This window comes from Schistocerca nitens, chromosome 8, assembly GCF_023898315.1.
Source record: "Schistocerca nitens isolate TAMUIC-IGC-003100 chromosome 8, iqSchNite1.1, whole genome shotgun sequence".
NCBI lineage: Eukaryota > Metazoa > Arthropoda > Insecta > Orthoptera > Acrididae > Schistocerca > Schistocerca nitens.
Window position 1 is genome coordinate 200,364,220 of NC_064621.1, and position 23,609 is coordinate 200,387,828.

General features: G+C 40.7%; 1 protein-coding gene across 1 annotated transcript in view; it reads left to right on the top strand.

Annotated features, from left to right (window-relative positions):
• Nucleotides 1-23,609, top strand: part of LOC126198716 (B-box type zinc finger protein ncl-1-like) — a 154,814-nt gene that overhangs the window by 115,723 nt on the left and 15,482 nt on the right. Inside the window, exons 11-12 of the mRNA XM_049935235.1 lie at nucleotides 1,949-2,113; nucleotides 2,210-2,460. Of these exons, the coding sequence (XP_049791192.1) occupies nucleotides 1,949-2,113; nucleotides 2,210-2,460 (416 nt within the window). The remainder of the gene's footprint in view (nucleotides 1-1,948; nucleotides 2,114-2,209; nucleotides 2,461-23,609) is intronic.

Below are 23,609 nucleotides of genomic sequence, written 5' to 3' on the forward strand. Positions count from 1 at the left end.
GTATTGAAACAAGGTTATTAGCAGGAAAAATGATAATTGGCAAAAGTCTACATGAATGTAGCCAAAAGCATTGGACGTAGAGAAAAACTATAATGAACTAATTTAAATAAAATCCTATTTTTTTGTGTGGAAATTGCTTATCAAATAACAAAATGAGCAAAAGTGTATCTTGGTTGCTGTTACTGTTAAGCAGCACATAACTAACATATATACATACTGGGCTGAGTTACTTGCAAATAGTGAAAAAAACTAGCACTGCATTCCATCTGACCTGAGATACTGTCATTATTGTTCTCATTACAAATGGATAGGGACTGGAAAATTTTGCATTTTGTGAGAAAATTTGAAATAGGTGCAAATTCTGCCATAAAAATGTGAAAACATGAAATTACCTAATAGGCACTATTTCAATGCGAATTCTATCCAGACAAAATATTTTATCAGAGATAGTTTGAAATTCTTTATTTTCTGCTTATAAATAAGTTTTCAGTTACTGGTATTGTACACCATCTAGCGAAGCCCAATTTGGAAAGATAATGTGTGTAAGAACTTGTTTGCAAAATAAAAAAAGTGCACGAATGCGATAATGTATCAGTGCACGTGGTGATCTGGTGCCGTGACAGTTGAGAATGGTTTAATGATTTATTTAAGATACATGATGCTAATGCAACTTAGTACTCAGCTGTGTGACCTAGCATTTTATAACAAAGAAATGTGTATGTTTGTTTGTTAATTTACTTGAGTTCAAAAGTTGTTATAATGCATACACTTTAATGTGGCCAGGTAGGTGGTTGTGTCAAACACAGCAAGAATTTGGGCCTGAACTATGTCATTAACAATATGCTGCCAACATCAACAAGCAGTTACGTGGTTACTGTTCCCAAACGCTTTGTGCTGTGCGTTGTTCGTTGTTTTCTTATTTTGAAGTCCATTAGCAACTAATCCTTGTCCAAAACGGATTTATAGTATGACCCTTGCGACATCACAAGAGATCGGTGATCCTTGTGTCAGTTCTGCTTTTGGAGAATGTGGGTATAGGCTGCTGCCCTGCAAGAGGGAGGTGGAGCTTCCTTCCCACCCTGCACTCTCCATTGTAAATTGATGCATCGATTCATGACGCCTCTCTTTAAATTGCAGTTTTGCTCGTTCCTACAAAACTGACATTCACTAAGTTATTTTAATCAAAGTGCTGCAAAAGTAACCTTGAGATTTGGGAAAAGAATGTTACATGAAAAGTAACTATTTCACACTTGACTTCAGAGGATGGCTAGGACGACTTATGTGTAGTTAGGAAAGGAGAGTAAAGGGAAGAAACATCTTGAGGAATGGTGGGGAGCCGTTCATAGAATGCACTCTTTAAGTAGTTGAGCCACAATGGCCATCAGTTTTGTGGTTAAATAAACTGCACTTGCAGGCATTGTGACACTGTGTGTAAAAATTGAATCCTCTCCCTCTCCACAACGTTATTGGAGATGAAACATAAAGAGAACGAAGTCACCTTATGTGGGGGAAATTGCTTGATTATTCCTCTTTTGTTGTTATTTAATAACATTTGAATTGGTCTCTGCTCTGTGCTGTATTTACTTTTCAGTACTCTGAAGTGTTGTAAGTGCACATACTAATGAACTTCTCCAGTGGCACAGAAGTCTGCTTTGAAGTGCCTTATATGGCAAGACTACATCTCCTAAAAGTCACCAGTTCCTAAACATTAAACTAATTGCAAGTAGTTGACTATTTAATAAATTTAACCTATAATGTATCCCATTTAGAAGCTGTTGAAGATAATTATTGTTTTGAAAATTGGGTTTCACTGAGAGTGGCTTTTAACAATATACTTGGCCATTAACAGTTTGTGTGTGTGTGTGTGTGTGTGTGTGTGTGTGTGTGTGTGTTTTTGTGTAAAGATTGCACTTCAACTATTTTTTTTATTTTTTTATTTTTTTTTTAGATCTGACAAATGGATCCCTTAACACAGGTCCTCCAGTTAGTTCTTCTTTGGTTTTGGGACGTGGAGCTTCGCCAAGTCTAGAAATAAACACTACTATTGCGTCAGTAAATGGTGGACCTTACCAGTCACTTTCAGGATCGCCATCTCCTATTTTATCTCAACCTGGTAATGTAACAACCCTAATGTTTTCTCCTAATTTTATTGATTCACAATATATTAATTTATAGTTTGCATTGATTGTGTATTTCCTACAATATACAGATGAAATAGTTAATGACCCAATTCATAACATGCCTTTGCTGGTTGGAACGGGCACAGCTCCTCCACCACCGCCACCCCCGAATAATTTTCACCATCCTCGTGCAACTCCGGGAAAACTGCCTGCCATGCACATCAGACTGAAGTATGGACAGCTGGGACCTGGAAAGGGGCAGTTCAACTCTCCTCATGGCTTTTGTTTAGGCACAGAAGAGGATATAATAGTGGCAGACACAAACAATCACCGTATACAGGTAAGAAAAGGTGAAATAAAATTACAATTCACATAAAATAAATGCAAATGCAAATAAATTGGTGTTAAAGGGTCATAGACTTGTATTTGTTCCCTGAATTCCATTGATAAATTATTAACATAACATATTAAGAGTTGTTAAAACATTGGGGCTATTGGACATAATTAATAATTCTCCATGTTTTGGCTTTTAAATACGAATAACATACGTCACACATCAGCTCAGCGAACCATGGAATAGAGCATAGCATTGGGGTATGCTCCCTTGTACCAGTTATTAGACTTTTTTCTCAATCCATTCATGTATGGAGTGAGGGAAGAATAATTGCTTTGAAGCCGTTGTTTGCACCGTAGTCAATCTTTCCTTCTTAATCCCTATGGGAGTGATGTGTAGGGGGCTATAATATTGTGTCTTCCTATGTTTATAACTTAAAGTTGGTTCTAGCAACTTTTTAAGTAGGGTTTTATGGGGTACTGTGTGTCTATCTTCAAGTGTCCACCAGTTTGGTTCTTTAAGCCCCCCCCCCCTCCCCACACACACACTACTTTGGGTCAAACCAACCTTTGACCATGTTGTCCTACTTTGTATCCATTTGATATGCCCTGTTAGTCCTGTTTGCTATGGGTCCCACATACTTGAACAATATTCTACAATAGGTTACACTAGTGTTCTGTATGCAGTTTTCGTTGTAGTCGGATTGAATTTTCCTAATATTCTGGCAGTGAACCACAGCCTGCCACCTACATCACATATGATTGACACTATTTGGCCATTCCACTTAACTTCCATCTTATTTAGTAACCACTTGAATGCTTGTATTATATTCATAGGTTGCAAAATTAGTTGTTTGGCTGGTTGTAATTGCACTGATCATTGCTAGGACCTAGCAAGAGTTCTTTATTTGATATTTTTGTTTGATGCCCCCCAGTATCTTGTGAACTGTGGCAGTATTTTGTGGATCACCAATATGCTAAGGGCATTCGCCATTTCATTCTTCCATCAGCAGTTGTATAGGTATGCATTACTTTGTCCATAATAGTGCAAAAACATGGAAGCTAATGCATAAGTTGTGATGACAGTGTTTGTCGTTCACGGAAAAACTGTCGAAAGGTACTGACATAAGGTACGAGATGATGCTGTAGGTAATGTGACTGTCCTTTTGTGTTTTGGAGTGCTTCGAAAAATCTCATGCCAGAATAAGGCCATTTAATTTTTAAAAATTTCATAATGAAACATACACGGTGTTTATAACTGAAGTTAAGCTTTCGAACCACTGTAGAAATAATACCATTGGTCAAAATGATGTCAAATTGCAATGGAATATTATTGGAGAAGGGGTGAAAATGTACGGTGGAAGAAAAATAAATAGTTACAAAATGTAGCAATAGATGGAACTCTAAGCATCATAATTTAATAGTGGTAGACCACAAATGACAAATGAATCATACAACAACGCCTATGGTGTATGTTTAATGTTAAACAAACTGCACTACTCAGTGTGTGTGGTTGTACAGTTGTGATACTGTTAGTTACGTAAGCCCATCTACCATGGCAAGGTCATATCACATTAGATGGGAAAAATAGATTTTTAATTGTGCTGAGGCCAAAAACCGCATAAAAAGCATCACTCGCATCGGTTTGTAAGTGTACCGAAGCAAAAAACTGCATAAAAAGCATTAATCACAATGGTTTTTAATTGTCGTGAGACCAAAAGCAGCATAAAAAGCATCAATCAAAATCAGATTGGATTATTAATTTCCGTGTGACTGCCGCAAAACATGTTCAATATGCTATCCACAATTTTCTGCAACAAGTTGAAATTGAGAAACAGCATGTTCCACAAATGATCAAAATGTTTCCAGGGTCACGTTCAGAATATTTTGCGCAACGTGTGCCTTAAGTGCAGTTAAGTTTGCAGTTGGAACACTGAACACAACATCTTTCTGATAGCCCCACAGCCAGAAGTCACACGGATTAAGATCAGGTGATCAGGACAGCTGATAATTCTAGAATTTCGGAAATGGTGCTTCAACAGCTGCTTAACTGGATTTGCAATGTGCGGAGGTGTGCCATCTTGCATAAAAATGATCCCATCCACGCTGTTGGAGAGCTGGAATGATGTGGTTGGGTAAAAGGCACTCATAGCGCTTATCAGTGACGGTACAGGCAACAGGACTGGAAGCACCCGTCTCTTGGAAAAAATATGGCCCTATGATAAATGGTGCCGTAAATCTGCACCACAGAGTGACCTCTTTCAGGATGAAGTGGCACTGGTTGACATGGGTGTCGATTTTCCATTGCCCATGTTCGACAATTTTGTGTATTGACATATCCTGTCAGCTGGAAGTGGGCTTCGTCTGTCCACAAAATTTTCTACAGCGATTCATTGTCCAATTCCATGTGAGCAAGAAATTCTAAAGCAAAGGTCTCGCTTGCTGTCAGGTCAACAGGAAGTACCGTATTTACTCGAATCTAAGCCGCACTTTTTTTCCGGTTTTTGTAATCCAAAAAACCGCCTGCGGCTTAGAATCGAGTGCAAAGTAAGTGGAAGTTCTGAAAAATGTTGGTAGGTGCCGCCACAACTAAGTTCTGCTGTCGAATATATGTAGCGCTACACAGACATGCTTTGTAGGCACAAAGATAAATACTGGCGCCGAAACCTCTGCGTCAGTAAGTAAATAAAAAAAAAAAGAAAAAAAAAAGTAGAAGACGAGCTTTTGTCTCCACCCCAAGTTTCGACCACTGCATTTACAGACATTATCCAACGAAGTAAATAGAAATTTCGTATTGTTCATCTTCGAATGTAGCGGCCTTTCAAAATACTCGTAGCAACGAAAATAAATTTCTTAACACAAAAATACCAACAATGCACAAGACTTTAGGATTGTAGCACGAGTTGATACGCTGGGGCTCATTAAGATTTCACGTAGTGCACCTATTGTTTCGTGGAATTTTGTGAAGTGCTTGTTGGTGTTAGTGAACCATAATGAAGCGCTTTCATTATTGTGCCAAATTCAAGGGGGAAGTTATTTCTTTTGCGGAACAAAGTTCTAATCGTGCTGCAGGTCTGCGATACAGGATTGATGAGAGCAACGTCAGGCGATGGCGACTACAGAGAGACAAATTATTTGAATGTTTAAGTAGCAGGAAAGCATTTAGTGGGCCAAAGTGTGGCCAATATCATGCACTAGAAGTGATTTTAAATGAATTTGTTAAGGAACAGCGTCAGAAATTCCTGCCTGTGAATGCCGAAATTTTAAAAATTAAGGCACATGAAATTGCTAGAGAGCAAAAAATCGAAAATTTTAAGGCTAGTCGCAACTGGATTAATCTGTTTATGAAGTGCTGGGGTTTTTCACTTCGGAGGCGAACTTCAGTTGCTCAGAAGCCGCCGAAAAATTATGAACAAAAACTTGTGGAATTTCAGCGCTTCATAATTAGGCGGTGCACAGAAAAGCAATACCTCCTTGGTCAGATAGGAAATGCTGACCAAACTCCCGTATATTTTGACATGCCGTCAAATTATACGGTTGACGCCAAAGGAAAGAAAGACATAAGTGTTCTTACATCAGGGGGTGAAAAACAGCGGATGTCTGTTATGCTTGCTTGCACAGCAGATGGACATAAATTACCCCATTCATAGTTTTCAAGCGAAAGACTTTACCAAAATCGGAAGTGTTTCCAAAAACTGTAATTGTACGAGCAAACGAAACTGGGTGGTTTTCGGAGGACATGGTGTTGGAATGGGTTAGGTGTGTGTGGAATCGTCGTCCTGGCACAATGCTTGGGTTACGCAGTCTGTTGGTATTAGATGCGTACGCTGGCCATACAACACCTGCAGTTACACGAAAATTAGAGGAAAGCAAAACGGACTTGGCAGTAATTCCTGGCGGGACGACGTCAATTCTGCAACCACTTGACGTCTGTTTGAATAAACCATTTAAGGACAAGATTAAACGCATGTACACAGACTGGCTTTCGAAAAGCGACAGACAACTGACACCAACAGGACGTGTAAAACGCGCAAGTTTGTCGCAAGTGTGCCAGTGGATTTGTGATGCATGGAAGTGTGTTCCAAATCAGACTGTGCAACAAGCATTTAAAAAGTGTTCGATATCCAATGCACTAGATGGTACGGAGGACGATGCTCTGTATGAAGAAATGAGCAACAAAGAATCGAGTGATAGTGATTCAGAATCATGACATAGTTTAAACATATCGTATAAGATGTATTACAAACCTAATAAAATTTTGTTTTAAATTTCAGCGTTTAATTTCTAAGTTATTTTCATTCTTATTTTATAAGTGTTGCTACTCTGCATTGCACTGGATAGAAAAGCGTGGAGAGCGGCATCAAACCAGCCTACGGACTGAAGACAACAACACACTCTGCAGTTGAAGTCATCACTAAAAATCTACTACGAAAATCCGGCTGGCAAGACTGTTTGGGATGTATGTCAATATGGCCAACTCTACATTCTGAATTTTTTCCTACCTGTGACAAGAGATGGTTGCTAATGGGAACTTTTATGAATCGTGAATCACATGCAGTATTCTCTTCACCATAAGAATAATACGAATGTAAGCATTATGCCATGTATTCTTTCGTGTTTGCTGCTATTTCATTTAAATCCTGTCTGCCTAATACACAGCGAAACTAGAGTGAGACAACAGCAAACGCGAAAGAATGTACATATCATATCATGTCATATTTATATTCATATTATTCTCATGCGGAATAGTGATACAGTCAGAAATGAAGCACGGCAACTGACTAGATTTTTGAATCTAAGATGACTAATTTCTGTGCAGAATGTAATGTACTAAAGAGGCGTCTGCAAAGATTTTCAAACGGAGAATAATTTTGGCTAAATTCTCGTTCACAACATTTTCTATCATACGCAGTCTATTATTTGGTTCTTTTTGTTCTTTATCAAAGAAAGCAGTAGTGTAAGTAACAACAAGTAGCAGTCTCTTGCCATTGTTTCGCTAATGAGAGAATTCCTCTCCTTTTTTTATTGTAAGCGGCGGTAGCGCGCACAAGAGCAAGCCATGCCGCGAGCGGCGACTGGTCGTAAACACTCATCGTCAGAATGCAACAAACTGCCCGACAGTACAATAAGGCATTTTTAGCTTAGAGTGACGTTAACACCTATAACAAAGAAAACGGCACTTATCAGATCAAAGCAAAATAAGTAATCAATTTAAACCACACGAAGCACGTGAAAAGGGAAGGGTACCAGTATAAATATGGACGGAGCGCCTGACGCATAGCAATGGCTACCTGGTAAAGCTTAACTGCTAAGCTTACGACTCGAACCAAACTACTGTAGCTGTATCGTCATTCATTCGACCTAAATTGTGTCTCATATTACAATGGACCAACATTGTTTCGATTTGGAGGTGCGGCCTAAAACTTTTCTCCCCCTTGAATTTCGAGTCTCAAATTTCAGGTGCGGCTTAGATTCGGGAAATTTTTTTTTCCTTGATTTAGAGTCTCATTTTTCAGGTGCGGCTTAGATTCGAGTGCGGCTTAGATTCGAGTAAATACAGTAACTCGTGAACATGGGTAATTTTGAATGGATCGCAAAGAAGGATTTTTCGTAGGATTTTGTGCACCATGCTCATGGGTATGTCCAATGTTTGGGCAATTCTCCATGCACTTCATGTTTGCACATCACCACTCATCTCCTCCTGCATTGCTGTTGCCACTGCTTTCACTGACGTCGAATCAATTTGTTTACTCCCTCTACCAGGTTGCACACCAAAAGAAGTCATCTTTTCGAATTTCTGAATAATGTTCTCCAAACCCATGGCAGTCATCGGACCAACACCTTTTTTCAAACCCTTCAGTGTCCCGAACGTCTGCAAAGCAACATGTGCGCAGCCATCATTCTTGTAATACAGCTTTACAAGCAGAGCGCTATCCTGCATTGAGACAGTCATGGCGAACACTGTGGTGCGAAAGAAGGAAAAGCCTTGTACCCGACGTGTTTATACCAACTTCAGTGGGTCGCGGTGGCGCGCATGACAGGTGTTTTCATTTATGTATTCTTGACACACAGTGCCATCTATTGATCAGTTTTCACATTTTTTCCCCCTTCTGACATACTTTTTCTCCCTTCTCTGATAATATTCTGTTGCAATTTGAAGTCATTCTGACGAGTGATGTTATTTCTAGAATGTTTTGAAAGTTTAACTTTAATTATTATCGCCCTGTATTGTTCATAAGTAGTGTGTTTAGTAGTGTCTCATGAGTAATTTCAATCAAATAACTTACCACACCTTATGTATGAGAGAGTGTTATTTTGTGCAACATGTTTCCTGTTCTTGTCATTGGACACCAATAACTATTTTATAAGTTCACAAACAACTGTCTCTGGCTGCTGAGACTATACTGGCCTCTCGGCAGGCAGAGACAGTGGCGATAAGTGAAAGAATGTAACCTATGTGATGATATCTCTTCAGTTCGGTAAACAGTTGAGATTCATTAGTGTTGTGAAGTCGCATATTTCATTCAAAAGAATCCTTTTTTTCCCTTTCTTTTTCTTTTTTTTAATTTAAATACTGATTTTGTTCTTATTTTCAATTTCTTTAGGGGACAGGCAGAATAATACCATCTTATCGCTGTAACCAGATGATAAAATACATTTTTGAAGATTCAGTACTTCATATTCTACATTTTGGCTTTGTAAAAATATTGGTTTTGATACTGTCAGTGTATGTTTTTTGCCTTTAAAACTCACTGGCCCCAGGCCCAAATTCCTTCCATCAGATAACATGTTCACACAGTAAAAGACATAAGCCCCTTTATACTGTCTTTTCTGTGTTACGTTTTTTTTAATATTTTGTGCAATTAGCTGCTTCTGGTTCACTACAGGGGCCATAAAAGTTACCTTTTTGGGAATGATGTTTTAACCTTCGAAATATGATACATTTCATCAGTTGATAATTCCTAAACAAAACACTGGTCCCAGTTTCCATTTATCTGGAAAAAAGGGATTTAGTGTTTAATATTGTTATTTGCTGTCAAGTCAAAGCCAGTATTCTGTAATGGAGTTTAGGAATGCCAAACATCTGAGGATGCACAGTGTAGATTTTTGAATTACTTTTTCAGCATACATACAAAACTCAGGATAAGAGGAGTGCAGTTAATTTTTTTTTAAAAGGGAAGATGCTTATGTAGGGAAAACTAGCAATGGAAACAAAAAGTGGAAGTATTTGATTTTAATGATTTGAAGTTATTCAGAACTGTTGAAGCCGGAGTCAGTAATGCAGATTTGTTCTTTGTAAACCAGACTGAAATACCAGAGAGAAAACTATATATCTAAAAACAAAGATGATGTGACTTACCAAATGAAAGTGCTGGCAGGTCGACAGACACACAAACAAACACAAACATACACACAAAATTCAAGCTTTCGCAACAAACTGTTGCCTCATCAGGAAAGAGGGAAGGAGAGGGAAAGACGAAAGGATGTGGGTTTTAAGGGAGAGGGTAAGGAGTCATTCCAATCCCGGGAGCGGAAAGACTTACCTTAGGGGGAAAAAAGGACGGGTATACACTCGCACACACACCCATATCCAACAGCACATACACACACACAAGCAGACATTTGTAAAGGCAAAGAGTTTGGGCAGAGATGTCAGTCAAGGCGGAAGTACAGAGGCAAAGATGTTGTTGAAAGACAGGTGAGGTATGAGCGGCGGCAAATTGAAATTAGCGGAGATTGAGGCCTGGAGGATAACGAGAAGAGAGGATATACTGAAGGGCAAGTTACCATCTCCGGAGTTCTGACAGGTTGGTGTTAGTGGGAAGTATCCAGATAACCCGGACGGTGTAACACTGTGCCAAGATGTGCTGGCCGTGCACCAAGGCATGTTTAGCCACAGGGTGATCCTCATTACCAACAAACACTGTCTGCCTGTGTCCATTCATGCGAATGGACAGTTTGTTGCTGGTCATTCCCACATAGAAAGCTTCACAGTGTAGGCAGGTCAGTTGGTAAATCACGTGGGTTACAGGACTGGAGTAGGTGGTGGTGGGAGGATGCATGGGACAAGTTCTACACCGGGGGCAGTTACAAGGGTAGGAGCCAGAGGGTAGGGAAGGTGGTTTGGGGATTTCATAGGGATGAACTAAGAGGTTACGAAGGTTACGTGGATGGCGGAAAGACACTCTTGGTGGAGTGGGGAGGATTTCATGAAGGATGGATCTCATTTCAGGGCAGGATTTGAGGAAGTCGTATCCCTGCTGGAGAGCCACATTCAGAGTCTGATCCAGTCCCGGAAAGTATCGTGTCACAAGTGGGGCACTTTTGGGGTTCTTCTGTGGGAGGTTCTGGGTTTGAGGAGATGAGGAAGTGGCTCTGGTTATTTGCTTCTGTACCAGGTCGGGAGGTTAGTTGCGGGATGCGAAAGCTGTTTTCAGGTTGTTGGTGTAATGGTTCAGGGATTCCGGACTGGAGCAGATTCGTTTGCCACGAAGACCTGGGCTGTAGGGAAGGGACCGTTTGATGTGGAATGGGTGGCAGCTGTCATAATGGAGGTACTGTTGCTTGTTGGTGGGTTTGATGTGGACGGACGTGTGAAGCTGGCCATTGGACAGGTGGAGGTCAACGTCAAGGAAAGTGGCATGGGATTTAGAGTAGGACCAGGTGAATCTGATGGAACCAAAGGAGTTAAGGTTGGAGAGGAAATTTTGGAGTTCTTCTTCACTGTGAGTCCAGATCATGAAGATGTCATCAATAAATCTGTACCAAACTTTGGGTTGGCAGGCCTGGGTAACCAAGAAGGTTTCCTCTAAGCGACCCATGAATAGGTTGGCGTACGAGGGGGCCATCCTGGTACCCATGGCTGTTCCCTTTAATTGTAGGTATGTCTGGCCTTCGAAAGTGAAGAAGTTGTGGGTCAGGATGAAGCTGGCTAAGGTAATGAGGAAAGAGGTTTTAGGTAGGGTGGCAGGTGATCGGCATGAAAGGAAGTGCTCCATCGCAGCGAGGCCCTGGACGTGCGGAATCAATGGTTACAAGGATGGTTTCTGGGGGGTAACAGACTGGGTAAGGATTCCAGGCATTCGAGAAAGTGGTTGGTGTCTTTGATGAAGGATGGGAGACTGCATGTAATGGGTTGAAGGTGTTGATCTACGTAGGCAGAGATACGTTCTGTGGGGGCTTGGTAACCAGCTACAATGGGGCGGCCGGGATGATTGGGTTTGTGAATTTTAGGAAGAAGGTAGAAGGTAGGGGTGCGGGGTGTTGGTGGGGTCAGGAGGTTGATGGAGTCAGGTGAAAGGTTTTGTAGGGGTCCTAAGGTTCTGAGGATTCCTTGAAGCTCCGCCTGGACATCAGGAATGGGATTACCTTGGCAAACTTTGTATGTAGTGAGTGCATATAAAGAAAGAGCAGATTTAAATCTAAAGACTTAGGTTTTGTGAATAAAACTAGCTATATAGCTTAATTTACATGGATTGGATAAAAAGTCGTGGCAACACTTAAAATTCATACCAGACTTATTTACCTATATTCGCCGTATTACGTACCCTCAACATAATGCCCCACATCTTGATCACCTTCCCCCACATAGATGGAAGGAGTCATACGCTGTCAATGTGTCCTCTGTTCATGTCTTGACCACCCTATGGCACAGATGATGTCTTCTCTTGCGTTGTAGTGCATGCCATGAAGAAGTTTGTTCACCTTGGTGAACAGATCGTAATCACATGGACTTGTGAGCGGCATTTGAAAAGTCCGTGCAAAGGCCAAGAGATGGCACCACCGGCGCATATCGAGGTCATGTTTAGTCAGTAGCATCTTTGGAAAGAACGCACACAAATTTTCAGCCATATTGGTCTATTTCTTTGTGTTTGGCATTCGTGTGAATCAAGGAAGCCAAGTGATTTTCAAAAAATGGATAAAGAAGAATTTCGCGTGGTGTGCCAAATGCCTCGGGAGACTAAAGAGAAGCTTGATAAACATTACGGTGACTCTCCACCTTCGATCAGAAAAGTTTATAATTGTTTTCAAAATTTTCGGAGTGGCCATATGGGCACAAGTGATGCTGAATGTTCTGGATGCCCTGCGGAGGTTACAACTCCAGAAATCATTGGTAAAATCCATGATATGGTGATGGATGACAAAAGAGTTAAGGTGTGTGAGATTGCTAGTGCTGTGGGCATCTCGAATGAACGAGTACATAATATTTTGCATAAACATTTGAACATGAGAAAGCTATCTGCAAGATGGATTTCACGATTGCTCACGCTTGACCAAAAACTGAATCGTGTGAAGTGTTGCAAGGATGGTTTGCAGCTGTTCATGAAGGATCCGCAGGACTTTGTGTCATTTCATCACTGTGGATGAAACATGCATACATTACTATACTCCTGAGACCAAACAACAATCTAAACAATGAGTTACCAAGGGAGAATATGCACCAAAAAAGGCGAAGACCATTCCTTCAGCCGGAAAGGTTACGGCGACTGTCTTTTGGGATTCGAAACAGATAATCCTCATTGACTATCTGGAAAAGGATAAAACTATTACAGGTGCATATTATTCATCATTATTGGACCATTTGAAAACTGGACTGGAAGAAAAATGCCGGCGAATGGACCGCAAAAAAGTCCTTTTCCATCACAACAATGGATCAGCACACACCTCAGCAGTTGTGTTCGCAAAATTTAATGGAGATAGGATTCCAACTCGTTTCACATCCCCCCTATTCTCCAGACTTGGCTCCCTCGGACTACTATTTGTTCCCCAATTTGAAGAAATTGCTGGCAGGCCGAAAATTTTATTCAAACGAGGTGGTGATTGCAGCAACTAATAGCTATTTTCCAGACTTGGACAATTCTTATTATTTGGAAGGGATCAACAAATTAGATCATTGTTCAGAGTGTATACGACCCGGGAGATCCGGGAAAAACCCAGGAATCTTATTGTCCGGGAAAAACCCGGGAATTTTTTAGAATTCCGGGAATTTTTCATTGTTTTAGGTACCAGTTAAATTTTTGTGATTTTGACTGGTAAGAACCAATACTCTAACGAAGGATATTACTGTATCCCGCCTCTGCAGAATAATACTGCAGCAACAAAACATGAATGAGAGAAAAAAAAAGTAATAAAACTTAAGTCGCAAAGGAAATGCGCCATATACAACAACAAAATAAAGTGCTCATACAAGCGTCTGCCAACCAAAGTGTGTCAAAGGCTTTAGGAAGAATATGCAGTGCTTCCTAACAACAAATTGCCTCTGATGAGCGTGACGTGACAGCTGTTTACATTAGATTCATTTGAGCAGTTGCGATTGGGCTCTTGTGCATGCGCAGTTGAGTCGCGTATGAGTAGTACCTTCTCCCGCTTCTGGCTGCAGATGTGTGGCTGGCCGCCACTATCTAAACTGCGGAAATATTGTAGATCCGGACCTGATGCACAGAGCAGTCTGAGTTGTAGTGGGGAGGTGGGTAGTCTCCAATGATTTTGCTGTTTCCTCTTCGTTTATGCTCTCACATTAAATGAAAACAAAACGGATTTCTGTGGCCGGTATCTACCAAATGAATTAAAATATGTTCACATAATTATGGAAGGCTAAAACATGTTGTAAGTTTCAGGTTTTATTTCCACCTTTGTGACAGTCAGTCATTAATCGCCTTGCAGAACAATGAAGTTATTTTTGTCGGTTTGCTAAAGAGATTTGGCTTTTATTAATTTTCTGGGCTTAAGCAGTCAATTTATTTGAAACGAAGTGTTTAATTTCACACTGTTGGTTAGTCTCAACTGTTCGCTGCATTTCATGTGCACGTTTTCCATCTTCTAGTTCGTATGGCATTATGCCATAATAAATAACCAAACGTGAAATACAGTACTGGTACTCAAGAGAATTTACATCCGAATCTGGACATAGGATTGTGCACTTTAAGCCAAATTATGCATTTTAGTATGGTTCACAAAATTCCGATGCTCTTGAAGTGTCCTTTGATGTCTTGTTTCTTTTATGACATAATACTAGATCTTTTTATGTATTACATATACGAACATGCGGGCTTCCTGCCTCATCGTAGCTGCGCAGGCGCAGTGGCGCCTGTTATCTGGCGCGCTCTGTCAACTGCTGAAATGAACCAATTTCTAACAGGTCATGGGAAAATATTTTGAATGGAGGTTTGAAAAGTGTTACTTTCAAAGTAAATTTCCTTTTACGCAAGATGAACTACCATATGTGCGAGAATGTACGATGAATTTCTTAAATCACAGAGCGCTTGACTCTCATTTAAAAATCAACTCTTTGAGGACAACCATCTAGAAGAATTTCGAGCCCAGAAGATCAGACATTTACGTTGTTATTAAAAATTTGACTGGCACATTTGTGTGTTGTATCTTAAAGTGTAACACGCGCAAAAAGATCAGCATTATATGTGGAAGCTTAGCTTCTCTTGCAGCTTATTAATCTTCGAGACCAATATTATTTGTGAAAGCTTTGTTTTTCTTGTAGCAACACTATGTATATTAATTTAAACCATTAACTTTTCTTTTTTGTGCGTTCGTGCTACTTAAGAGTAATCTTGCTATTGGTTGAGTACATCACATGTCCTATGCTGTCATCAGTTGGCGAGATCACGTGACATGAGCTATGACTGCCTTACAAAAGCGCGTCGCAGTCTCGATTTCATTGCTTCAGAAAGTAATATGCAGTGTTTGGTGGAAATCGAATTTATACCTCCGTAACATGAAAAAATGCAGCGTACATGTTGCTACACATCAAAGATCTTTCCAAAACTTGCCCCCCACTCCACCCACCAGCCCGGGTTTTGTTTTCTAAAGTGCCGGCAAATTCTACGTCTGTGTAGAAAACCGTAAACATTCTAAAGATTGATAAGTTTTACAGCACCGAGGAAAAGTATATTGTCACTTAAGACGGAAAAACTGTATTTTCACCCGGGAGAAAGTGCATTTTCAACCGGGAAAAATCCAGAAATTTTTTTTCCTTGTCCATGTATACACCCTGTTGTTGGACGAAGTGTTTAAGTCTAAAAGGAGACCATGTCGAAAAATAAAAAAGGTTTACCCCAAACATGTAAGTAGTTTTTATTTTTGCACAGGCTTTTCAAACACCCCTCGTGTATCGGCTGAATATGGTGGATGTACCAGTATCATCTTCCCCCATATATGCAGGAGCACCTGCACTGGGTTCACTGTGTGGCATCGTGCCATTGTCATGAAGGATGATGGGATGCAGTGCCAAGAGGTGTTGTCGCTTTCTTTTCAGTGTGGTATGAAGGTGATGTCGCAAGAAATGGCAGTGCCAGTCTGTTACATTATTCTACCAATAAACTGAATCCTGCCAAATGTTTTACCCACAACTAACTCTATGTGAACATTCCATTTCGTATCCCCATAAAGTACTACAGCCAGGTATTTATATGAATCGGCTGATTCCATATGTGTCTAATTGATATTTTAGTCATACAGTACTAAGTTCTTTTGTTGTTGCATTTCTGGGCATTTAAACAAGTTGCCTATCTTTGCACCACTTTGAAATCTTATCAAGATCTGACTGAATATTTATGTAGCTTCTTTCTGACAGTAGTTCACTACATGTAAATGCGTCATCTGCTGAAAGCCTTAGGTTACTATTAATATTGTCTGCAAGATCCTCAATGTACAACATAAACAACAGGGGTCCCAACACCCTTCCCTGGGTACACCTGAAGCTACTTTTGCATCTGACAATGACTCTCCATCCAAGATAACATGCTGCATCCTCTCTATCAAAAAGTCTTCAATCGAGTCACAAATTTTGCTTGATACCCCATATGATCATACTTCGACAGTAAGCTTAGGTGTGGTACTCAGTCAAATGCAGCTACTTGAGTGCCTTGATCCAAAGCTTTCAGTAGGTCATGTGAGAAAAGAGTGAATTTTGGTTTGATGTGATCGATGTTTTCAGAATCCATGCTGGTTAGCGTGGAGGTAATTCATTTTGAGATACCTCATTATGTTTGAGCTCAGATATGGTCTAAGATGCTACAACAAATTGATGTTGGGAATATTGGATGGTAGTTTTGAGGATCACTTTTACCATCATTCTTGTAGATGAGTGTGACCTGCTCTGTCTTCCAAATAATGACCACAGTTGTTTGTTCGAGGGATCTACGATAGATTATACACTGAAGCACCAAAGAAACTGGTATAGGTATGCATATTCAAATACAGCGATATGTTATCAGGATTTAAGTTGGTTTGAACGTAGTGTAATAGTCGATGCGTGAGCGGTGGGACACAGCATCTTTGAGGTAGCGATGAAGTGGGAATTTTCTTGTATGACCATTCCAGGAGTGTACCGTGAATGTCAGGAATCTGGTAAAACATCAAATCTCAGACATCGCTGCAGCCGGAAAAAGATCCTGCAAGAACAGGACCGACGACGAGTAAAGAGAATCGTTCAATGCGACACATGTGCAATGCTTCTGCAGATAGTTGCAGGTTTCGGTGCAGGGCCATCAACAAGTATCAGCATGCGAACCATTCAACAAGATATCATTGACATGGGCTTTTGGAATGGAAGGCCCACTCGTGTAACCTTGATGACTGCACAACACACAGCTTTACACCTTGCCTGCGTCCATCAACACTGATGTAGGACTGTTGATGACTGGAAACATGTTGCCTGGTCGGATGAGTCTCATTTCAAATTCTATTGACCGGATGGACATGCTTGGGTATGGAGACAACCTCATGAATCCATGGACCCTGCATGTCAGCAGGGGACTGTTCAAGCTGGTGGAGGCTCTGTAATGGTGTGGGACATGTGCAGTTGGAGTGATATTGGACCCTTGATATGTCTAGATATGACTGACAGGTGACACATACGTAAGCATCCTCTCTTGATCACCTGCATCCATTTATGTCCATTGTGTATTTGACAGACTTTGGCAATTCCAGCAGGACAGTGCTTTGCACTACATGTCCAGAATAGCTACAGAGTGGCTCCAGGAACACTCTCCTGAGTTTAAAAACTTCTGCTGGCCACCAAACTCCCCATACATAAACATTATTGACCATATCTGCGATGCCTTGCGACATGCTGTTCAGAAGAATCTCCACCCCCTCATACTCTTATGGACAGTCCTGCAGGATTCATGGTGTCAGTTCTCTCCAGCACTACTTCAGACATTAGTAAAGTCCATGCCACATCGTGTTATGGCACTTCTGTGTGTTCATGGGGTCCCTACACGATATTAGGCAGGTGTACCAGTTTCTTTGGCTCTTCAGTGTAGTTAGAAGAGGGGCTAACTCAGCTGCCAATTCAATATAGAAACTGATAAAGATTCCATCAGGTCCTGTAGCTTTGTTCAGTTTTAATGGTTTCCGCTGTTTGCAACACCAGTAACACTAATACTAATTTTCTTCAGCTTTTTAGTGGTTCAGGGATTAAATTGGGGCAGTTTTTCTGGGTTTTCCTTTGTAAAGGAACATTTGAAAACAGAATTAAGCATTTTAGCTGTAGCTTTGCCACTCTCAATTTCAGTTTCTGTCATTCACTAGGGACTGGACACGAATTTTGGTGCCACCAACGGCCTTTGCAAGTGACAAGAATTTCCGTGTGTTTTGTGAAAGTTGGTTCAACACTATTCTGCTACAGTCATTGAAGGCTTCACAAATTGCTTGCTTGACAATCAAATGCATTTCATTCACATCTCTCTGTCTGTAGTCCTATTCTTTGTTTTACACTTTATGTAGTAATTCCTGTTTCTTTAGAAGTTACTTTACAGTGGCTGAATACTATAGAGGGTCCCTTCCATTATGAACTATTGTACTGGGTACATATCTATCCAGTGCATGTTCAAGAATTCTTTTAAACTTGAGCCATTATTCATCTGTATGTTTCTTCCCTTTGCTGAAAGTTTAAAGTTCGTCATTGAAATATGAAACTACTGATTATTTGTGTAATTTACTGAACATATGTATCTTTTTGCTTGTTTTAATTATCTTACTTTGGTAGTCATTGTTGCCACAACCACACTGCGTCATGGTCGGTGATAACAGTTTCAATGTGGATGTCCTTGAAAGAGGTCAAGTCCACTTGTTGCCATTAGATCCAATATATTTCCATTCTGAGTGGGGTTCTGAACTATCTGTTCTAGGTAGTTTTCAGAGAAGGCATTTAGTAATGTTTCAGAGGATGTCTTTATAAAGCCCACCACTGAAGAAACTGTAATTTTCCCATTTGTTTGTTGCATGATTAAAAGTCTCCTCTGATGATTGTAGTTATCATTGGGAAACGTTCAAAGAAGCGAACTGATATTTGCTCTAAGGTTTTCAGTTACATCAGGAGATGAGTGGGGCAATAGAAGAATCCGTTTATCATTTTGTGCCCACCTCTGATACTAAGTCTTGTCCAGTCAATCTCACATGCAGCTTCAATTTCTATCTCAGTGGATTTGAGTTTCTTGTGTACTGCTACAAATACACTATTACCACTACCCATTAGCCTATCCTTTCGATATACACTTAAATTTTCCCAAAAATATCACAGCTATCAATTTCGGGTTTCAACCAGCTTCCTCTACAAAGTTTCATTTGAGCTTCACTGCTTTCATGTGGCACTTTGAAAATCGGCACTTTGCTGTGAATGCTTTGGCAGTTAACAATTAGGATTTTAATACTCCCACCCGTGCGAGCTCCCCACACACACAGTGTGTAGCAGCCTCCGATGTCTAGGGCGCACCAGAGCCATTTAGGGGAACCCTATTTTTCTCAACCCTATTGTGCAAGTCCGGGAAGTTACAGTATAGTTTGTCACAGAATCTTCGAAATCTCTAGTTCAGTCTTGCCACCTGACTGAGAACCAAGGGACTATGATCAGTTCTGATGACAAGGCTGCAAATCGTGAGCTTCATTGAAACTACATGTGCAGGGCTGATCTTCTCAACCATCTGTGCCAGTTGCTGGGATGACCCAAGTATGACATCGGAGCCCAGATGACAGGCATTGTTTGTTCAAACGTGTGCCACAATCCGCAGTTGGTTTTATCCTGTTCCCACAGTGGCTGCCAAAACAGCCTCTTTAACTTGTTGAGTGAGATCCCCAGACGTACACACTGAGTGCACATGGTGTCCCTTGCTGCCATTTCCGTAAAGGGGTACCATCATTCTCTGTACATTTGAACTGTCAATGATTAATAGACCCTACCCTTTCTCATCCTACCATCATTCTCTGTACATTTGAACTGTCAATGATTAATAGACCCTACCCTTTCTCATCCCCAAACAGGTGAAGTGAGTCCCACTGGTTCAATTTCAGTGAAAGACAGCACCTCGAATTTGTTGGCTATGGGCATTTGTATAACACCCTGAGCCCTCCCTCCTTCCCATCCACTCTGTACGGGACACACAGATTTACCATGGAAATGCCACTCGCAGTCAAGTGGATGAGTAATGACAGATCCCATACTTTTTGCAGAGGAGACAGGATCCACAGTAGAGGATAGTACTAGAGGTACTTTTACGAGGTGCATTCAAGTTCTAAGGCCTCCGATTTTTTCCCCGGGACTGGAAAGAGATAGAAACATGCGCATTGTTTTAGAATGAGGCCGCGTTCATTGTCAATACGTCCCAGAGATGGCAGCATTGTACGGCAGATGGAATTTTACCGCCAGCGGCGAGAATGAGAACTGTTTTAAATACTTAAAATGGCGACGTTTTCCTTACTTCAACAGTGTGTAATCATTCGTTTTCTGAATTTGCGTGGTGTGAAACCAATTGAAATTCATCGACAGTTGAAGGAGACATGTGGTGATGGAGTTATGGATGTGTCGAAAGTGCGTTCGTGGGTGCGACAGTTTAATGAAGGCAGAACATCGTGTGACAACAAACCGAAACAACCTCGGGCTCGCACAAGCCGGTCTGACAACATGATCGAGAAAGTGGAGAGAATTGTTTTGGGGGATTGCCGAATGACTGTTGAACAGATCGCCTTCAGAGTTGGCATTTCTGTGGGTTCTGTGCACACAATCCTGCATGATGACCTGAAAATGCGAAAAGTGTCATCCAGGTGGGTGCCACGAATGCCGACGGAATGGGACTTTCTTTTCGTCTGTTGTGACATGGATGAGACGTGGATGCCATTTTTCAATCCAGAAACAAACCGCCAGTCAGCTCAATGGAAGCACACAGATTCACCGCCACCAAAAAACTTTCGAGTAACCGCCAGTGCTGAAAAAATGATGGTGTCCATGTTCTGGGACAGTGAGGGCGTAATCCTTACCCATTGTGTTCCAAAGGGCACTACGGTAACAGGTGCATCCTACGAAAATGTTCTGAAGAACAAATTCCTTCCTGCACTGCAACAAAAACGTCTTCCTGCACTGCAACAAAAACGTCCGGGAAGGGCTGCGCGTGTGCTGTTTCACCAAGAGAACGCACCCACACATCGAGCTGACATTACGCAACAGTTTCTTCATGATAACAATTTTGAAGTGATTCCTCATGCTCCCTACTCACCTGACCTGGCTCCTAGTGCCTTTTGGCTTTTTCCAACAATGAAAGACACTCTCTGTGGCCGCACATTCACCAGCCGTGCTGCTATTGCCTCAGCGATTTTCCAGTGGTCAAAACAGACTCCTAAAGAAGCCTTCGCCGCTGCCATGGAATCATGGCGTCAGCGTTGTGAAAAATGTGTACGTCTGCAGGGCGATTATGTCGAGAAGTAACGCCAGTTTCATCGATTTCAGGTGAGTAGTTAATTAGAAGAAAAAATCGGAGGCCTTAGAACTTGAATGCACCTCGTAGTATCAGTACCACAGATACGCGACTCTCAAAAGCTCTTCCAACACACCCATTTGCAGCAGCTGTCAGTAATATGAAAATAGTCAGAGCTATTTCCCGTTGCTTACAAACGTCAACCAACTCAACCCGTCTTCGAGAAAAGCATTTACAGTGGGGCTGCATTTTGGCTGGTGCCCTGTATTACAGGCCAGTAACAAATAATTTTAAACCAAGCCTGCTGGCGAGACTACCAGCTGTGTCGGTGACGTGTAGCGCCCTCTGAAAGCCAATCTTTTACTCTGTTGAGCTAAAAAAAATTACTAATTCCGTATAAGAATTAAAGTAAATAACCTAAATAGAGATGTCTATTAAGTCAACAGAAAAATAATGGTAAAAATTACTAGTTTTTGTGGTCGATTATAGATGTTAGCAAAGTAGAAAATAGACTTAATTTATGGTAAATGTAGATAATGTATATTCCTCTTTAAGGGAAAAGCTAGGTGTAACCAATATAATATCTGCTATAGAACTCAAATCACAAACACCTGTTTACTATAAATTAGAATATGCACAGGACAATAGTAACTTCCAAAAATTCCCAGAAATGCATGTTGATTTGTGTTGATACACTGAAAATCGGGGTGCTCTGTTCTTTGGCAGTAACTGTGAATCACAAATGCTGATTTGTTACGAAATAAGTTATCTAAAATACTTGTGTTGTGAAGCGTTCAAAAATTCTCAAAAGTAACTTATTTCTCAAGTAATTCTGCAATGAAATTAGAGAATTATTTTGAATGAGCATAGGCCTACTGTTCTCAAATATTTTAAAAGCACAAATAAGTTCAAATATACAGTTGACTATAATGGCGCAAGTTTATTGCAGAACTCATGAATGTTTGAAATTTCACAAGAAATCACAGTGCAAACAGGTATTGACACAATCAGTGAAAAACAATGTAGAAGCAACGTGAACAGTAAAAACGCGAATCTGTGGAGTTTGTCAACACATGAATCTTGCACATGTGATCTCATACTGTGGAAATTCTGAAGTCTGCTTTTACATATAAACAAAAAAAGGGAATTTCACAAATTTTTTACGTAACTGTTTCTGTCCCAACTTCTGCTCTGCATGCCGAAGAACACTGCAGTGTGAGTTCATCTCAATCAAAATCGTGAAGATGTGGAGGGCGAACAAGGCATGTCTTCTGCCTGTTGCAGCTATCAGTGCATAACACTCATTCTTCCCGCACTCCATATGTGAGTGACTGGGAAGAAGCCCTAATAACTGGTACAATAGGACGTACCTTCTTGCATGCAGTTCACGGTGGTTTGAAAAGTATAGATGTAGGTGTAGAACTTTTGGTTTTCGCTTATAAATTTTTTCACAACTGTTGCTGTTTATTATGTACTTTCTTAGTCACATTTTTTGTAATGCTGATGAAATAAAAGAAGTCACTAGGAAGCTGACAACAATTTACCCTAAAATTAACTTCATAGTTAACTACAAAAGAAAAAAAACATAATTCTGAACTTTCTAATATTAATAATGATGTGAAGCAAGAAATAATTAACACTAGAAACCACCCAACACTGATGTGATCATTAATGAAATCATGTTGCCCCTAAAACAGAAGTACGGATTCTTCAGATCTGTGATACACAGAACCTTTAAGTTTACCTTTGGATGAGGGTGATATCAAGAAAGACATTCAAATTGTGCTAAGACCTTGCAGAGGGATACATGAGTACCCATATCATCAAAATGTAGAAGAAAATTGAAGATACAAAATGTATATGGCCAGGCGTGCATCAGAATAATAGAAGTTTTTACATATAGTAGCTCACATTCTGAAAGCATCACTCACAGCATCAAGAAAGCTAATGTATCTATAGGCCTTCACGCCAAGTAGCCTAGGAAATTTGTTACCCCACAAAAGTTGATGAAAACGTGACAAATGCAGTGAGTCTGGATTGTATAAAATAAACTATAATGACAGTGGAAAAAATTTATACAGGTAAAACCTGGAAAAAGTTCATGACAGGGCATAGGGTGCACTCCTACAATGGGAGGGGTAGTACATTGACAACACAATTAAAAACACAGAACATGTATCAAGAATTGCTAGACTGATATGTGCTGAATGTAGCATACTCTCCTTCTGTTTGCTGGGCCAACCACACCTCACCTTGCGTCTACTGTGCACTGGACATTCTGTTGGTTGTGCAGTAACCTACCTGTGTCATGGGACCGAGCGAGGTGGCGCAGTGGTTAGCACACTGGACTCGCATTCGGGAGGACGACGGTTCAATCCCGTCTCCGGCCATCCTGATTTAGGTTTTCCATGATTTCCCTAAATCGCTTCAGGCAAATGCCGGGATGGTTCCT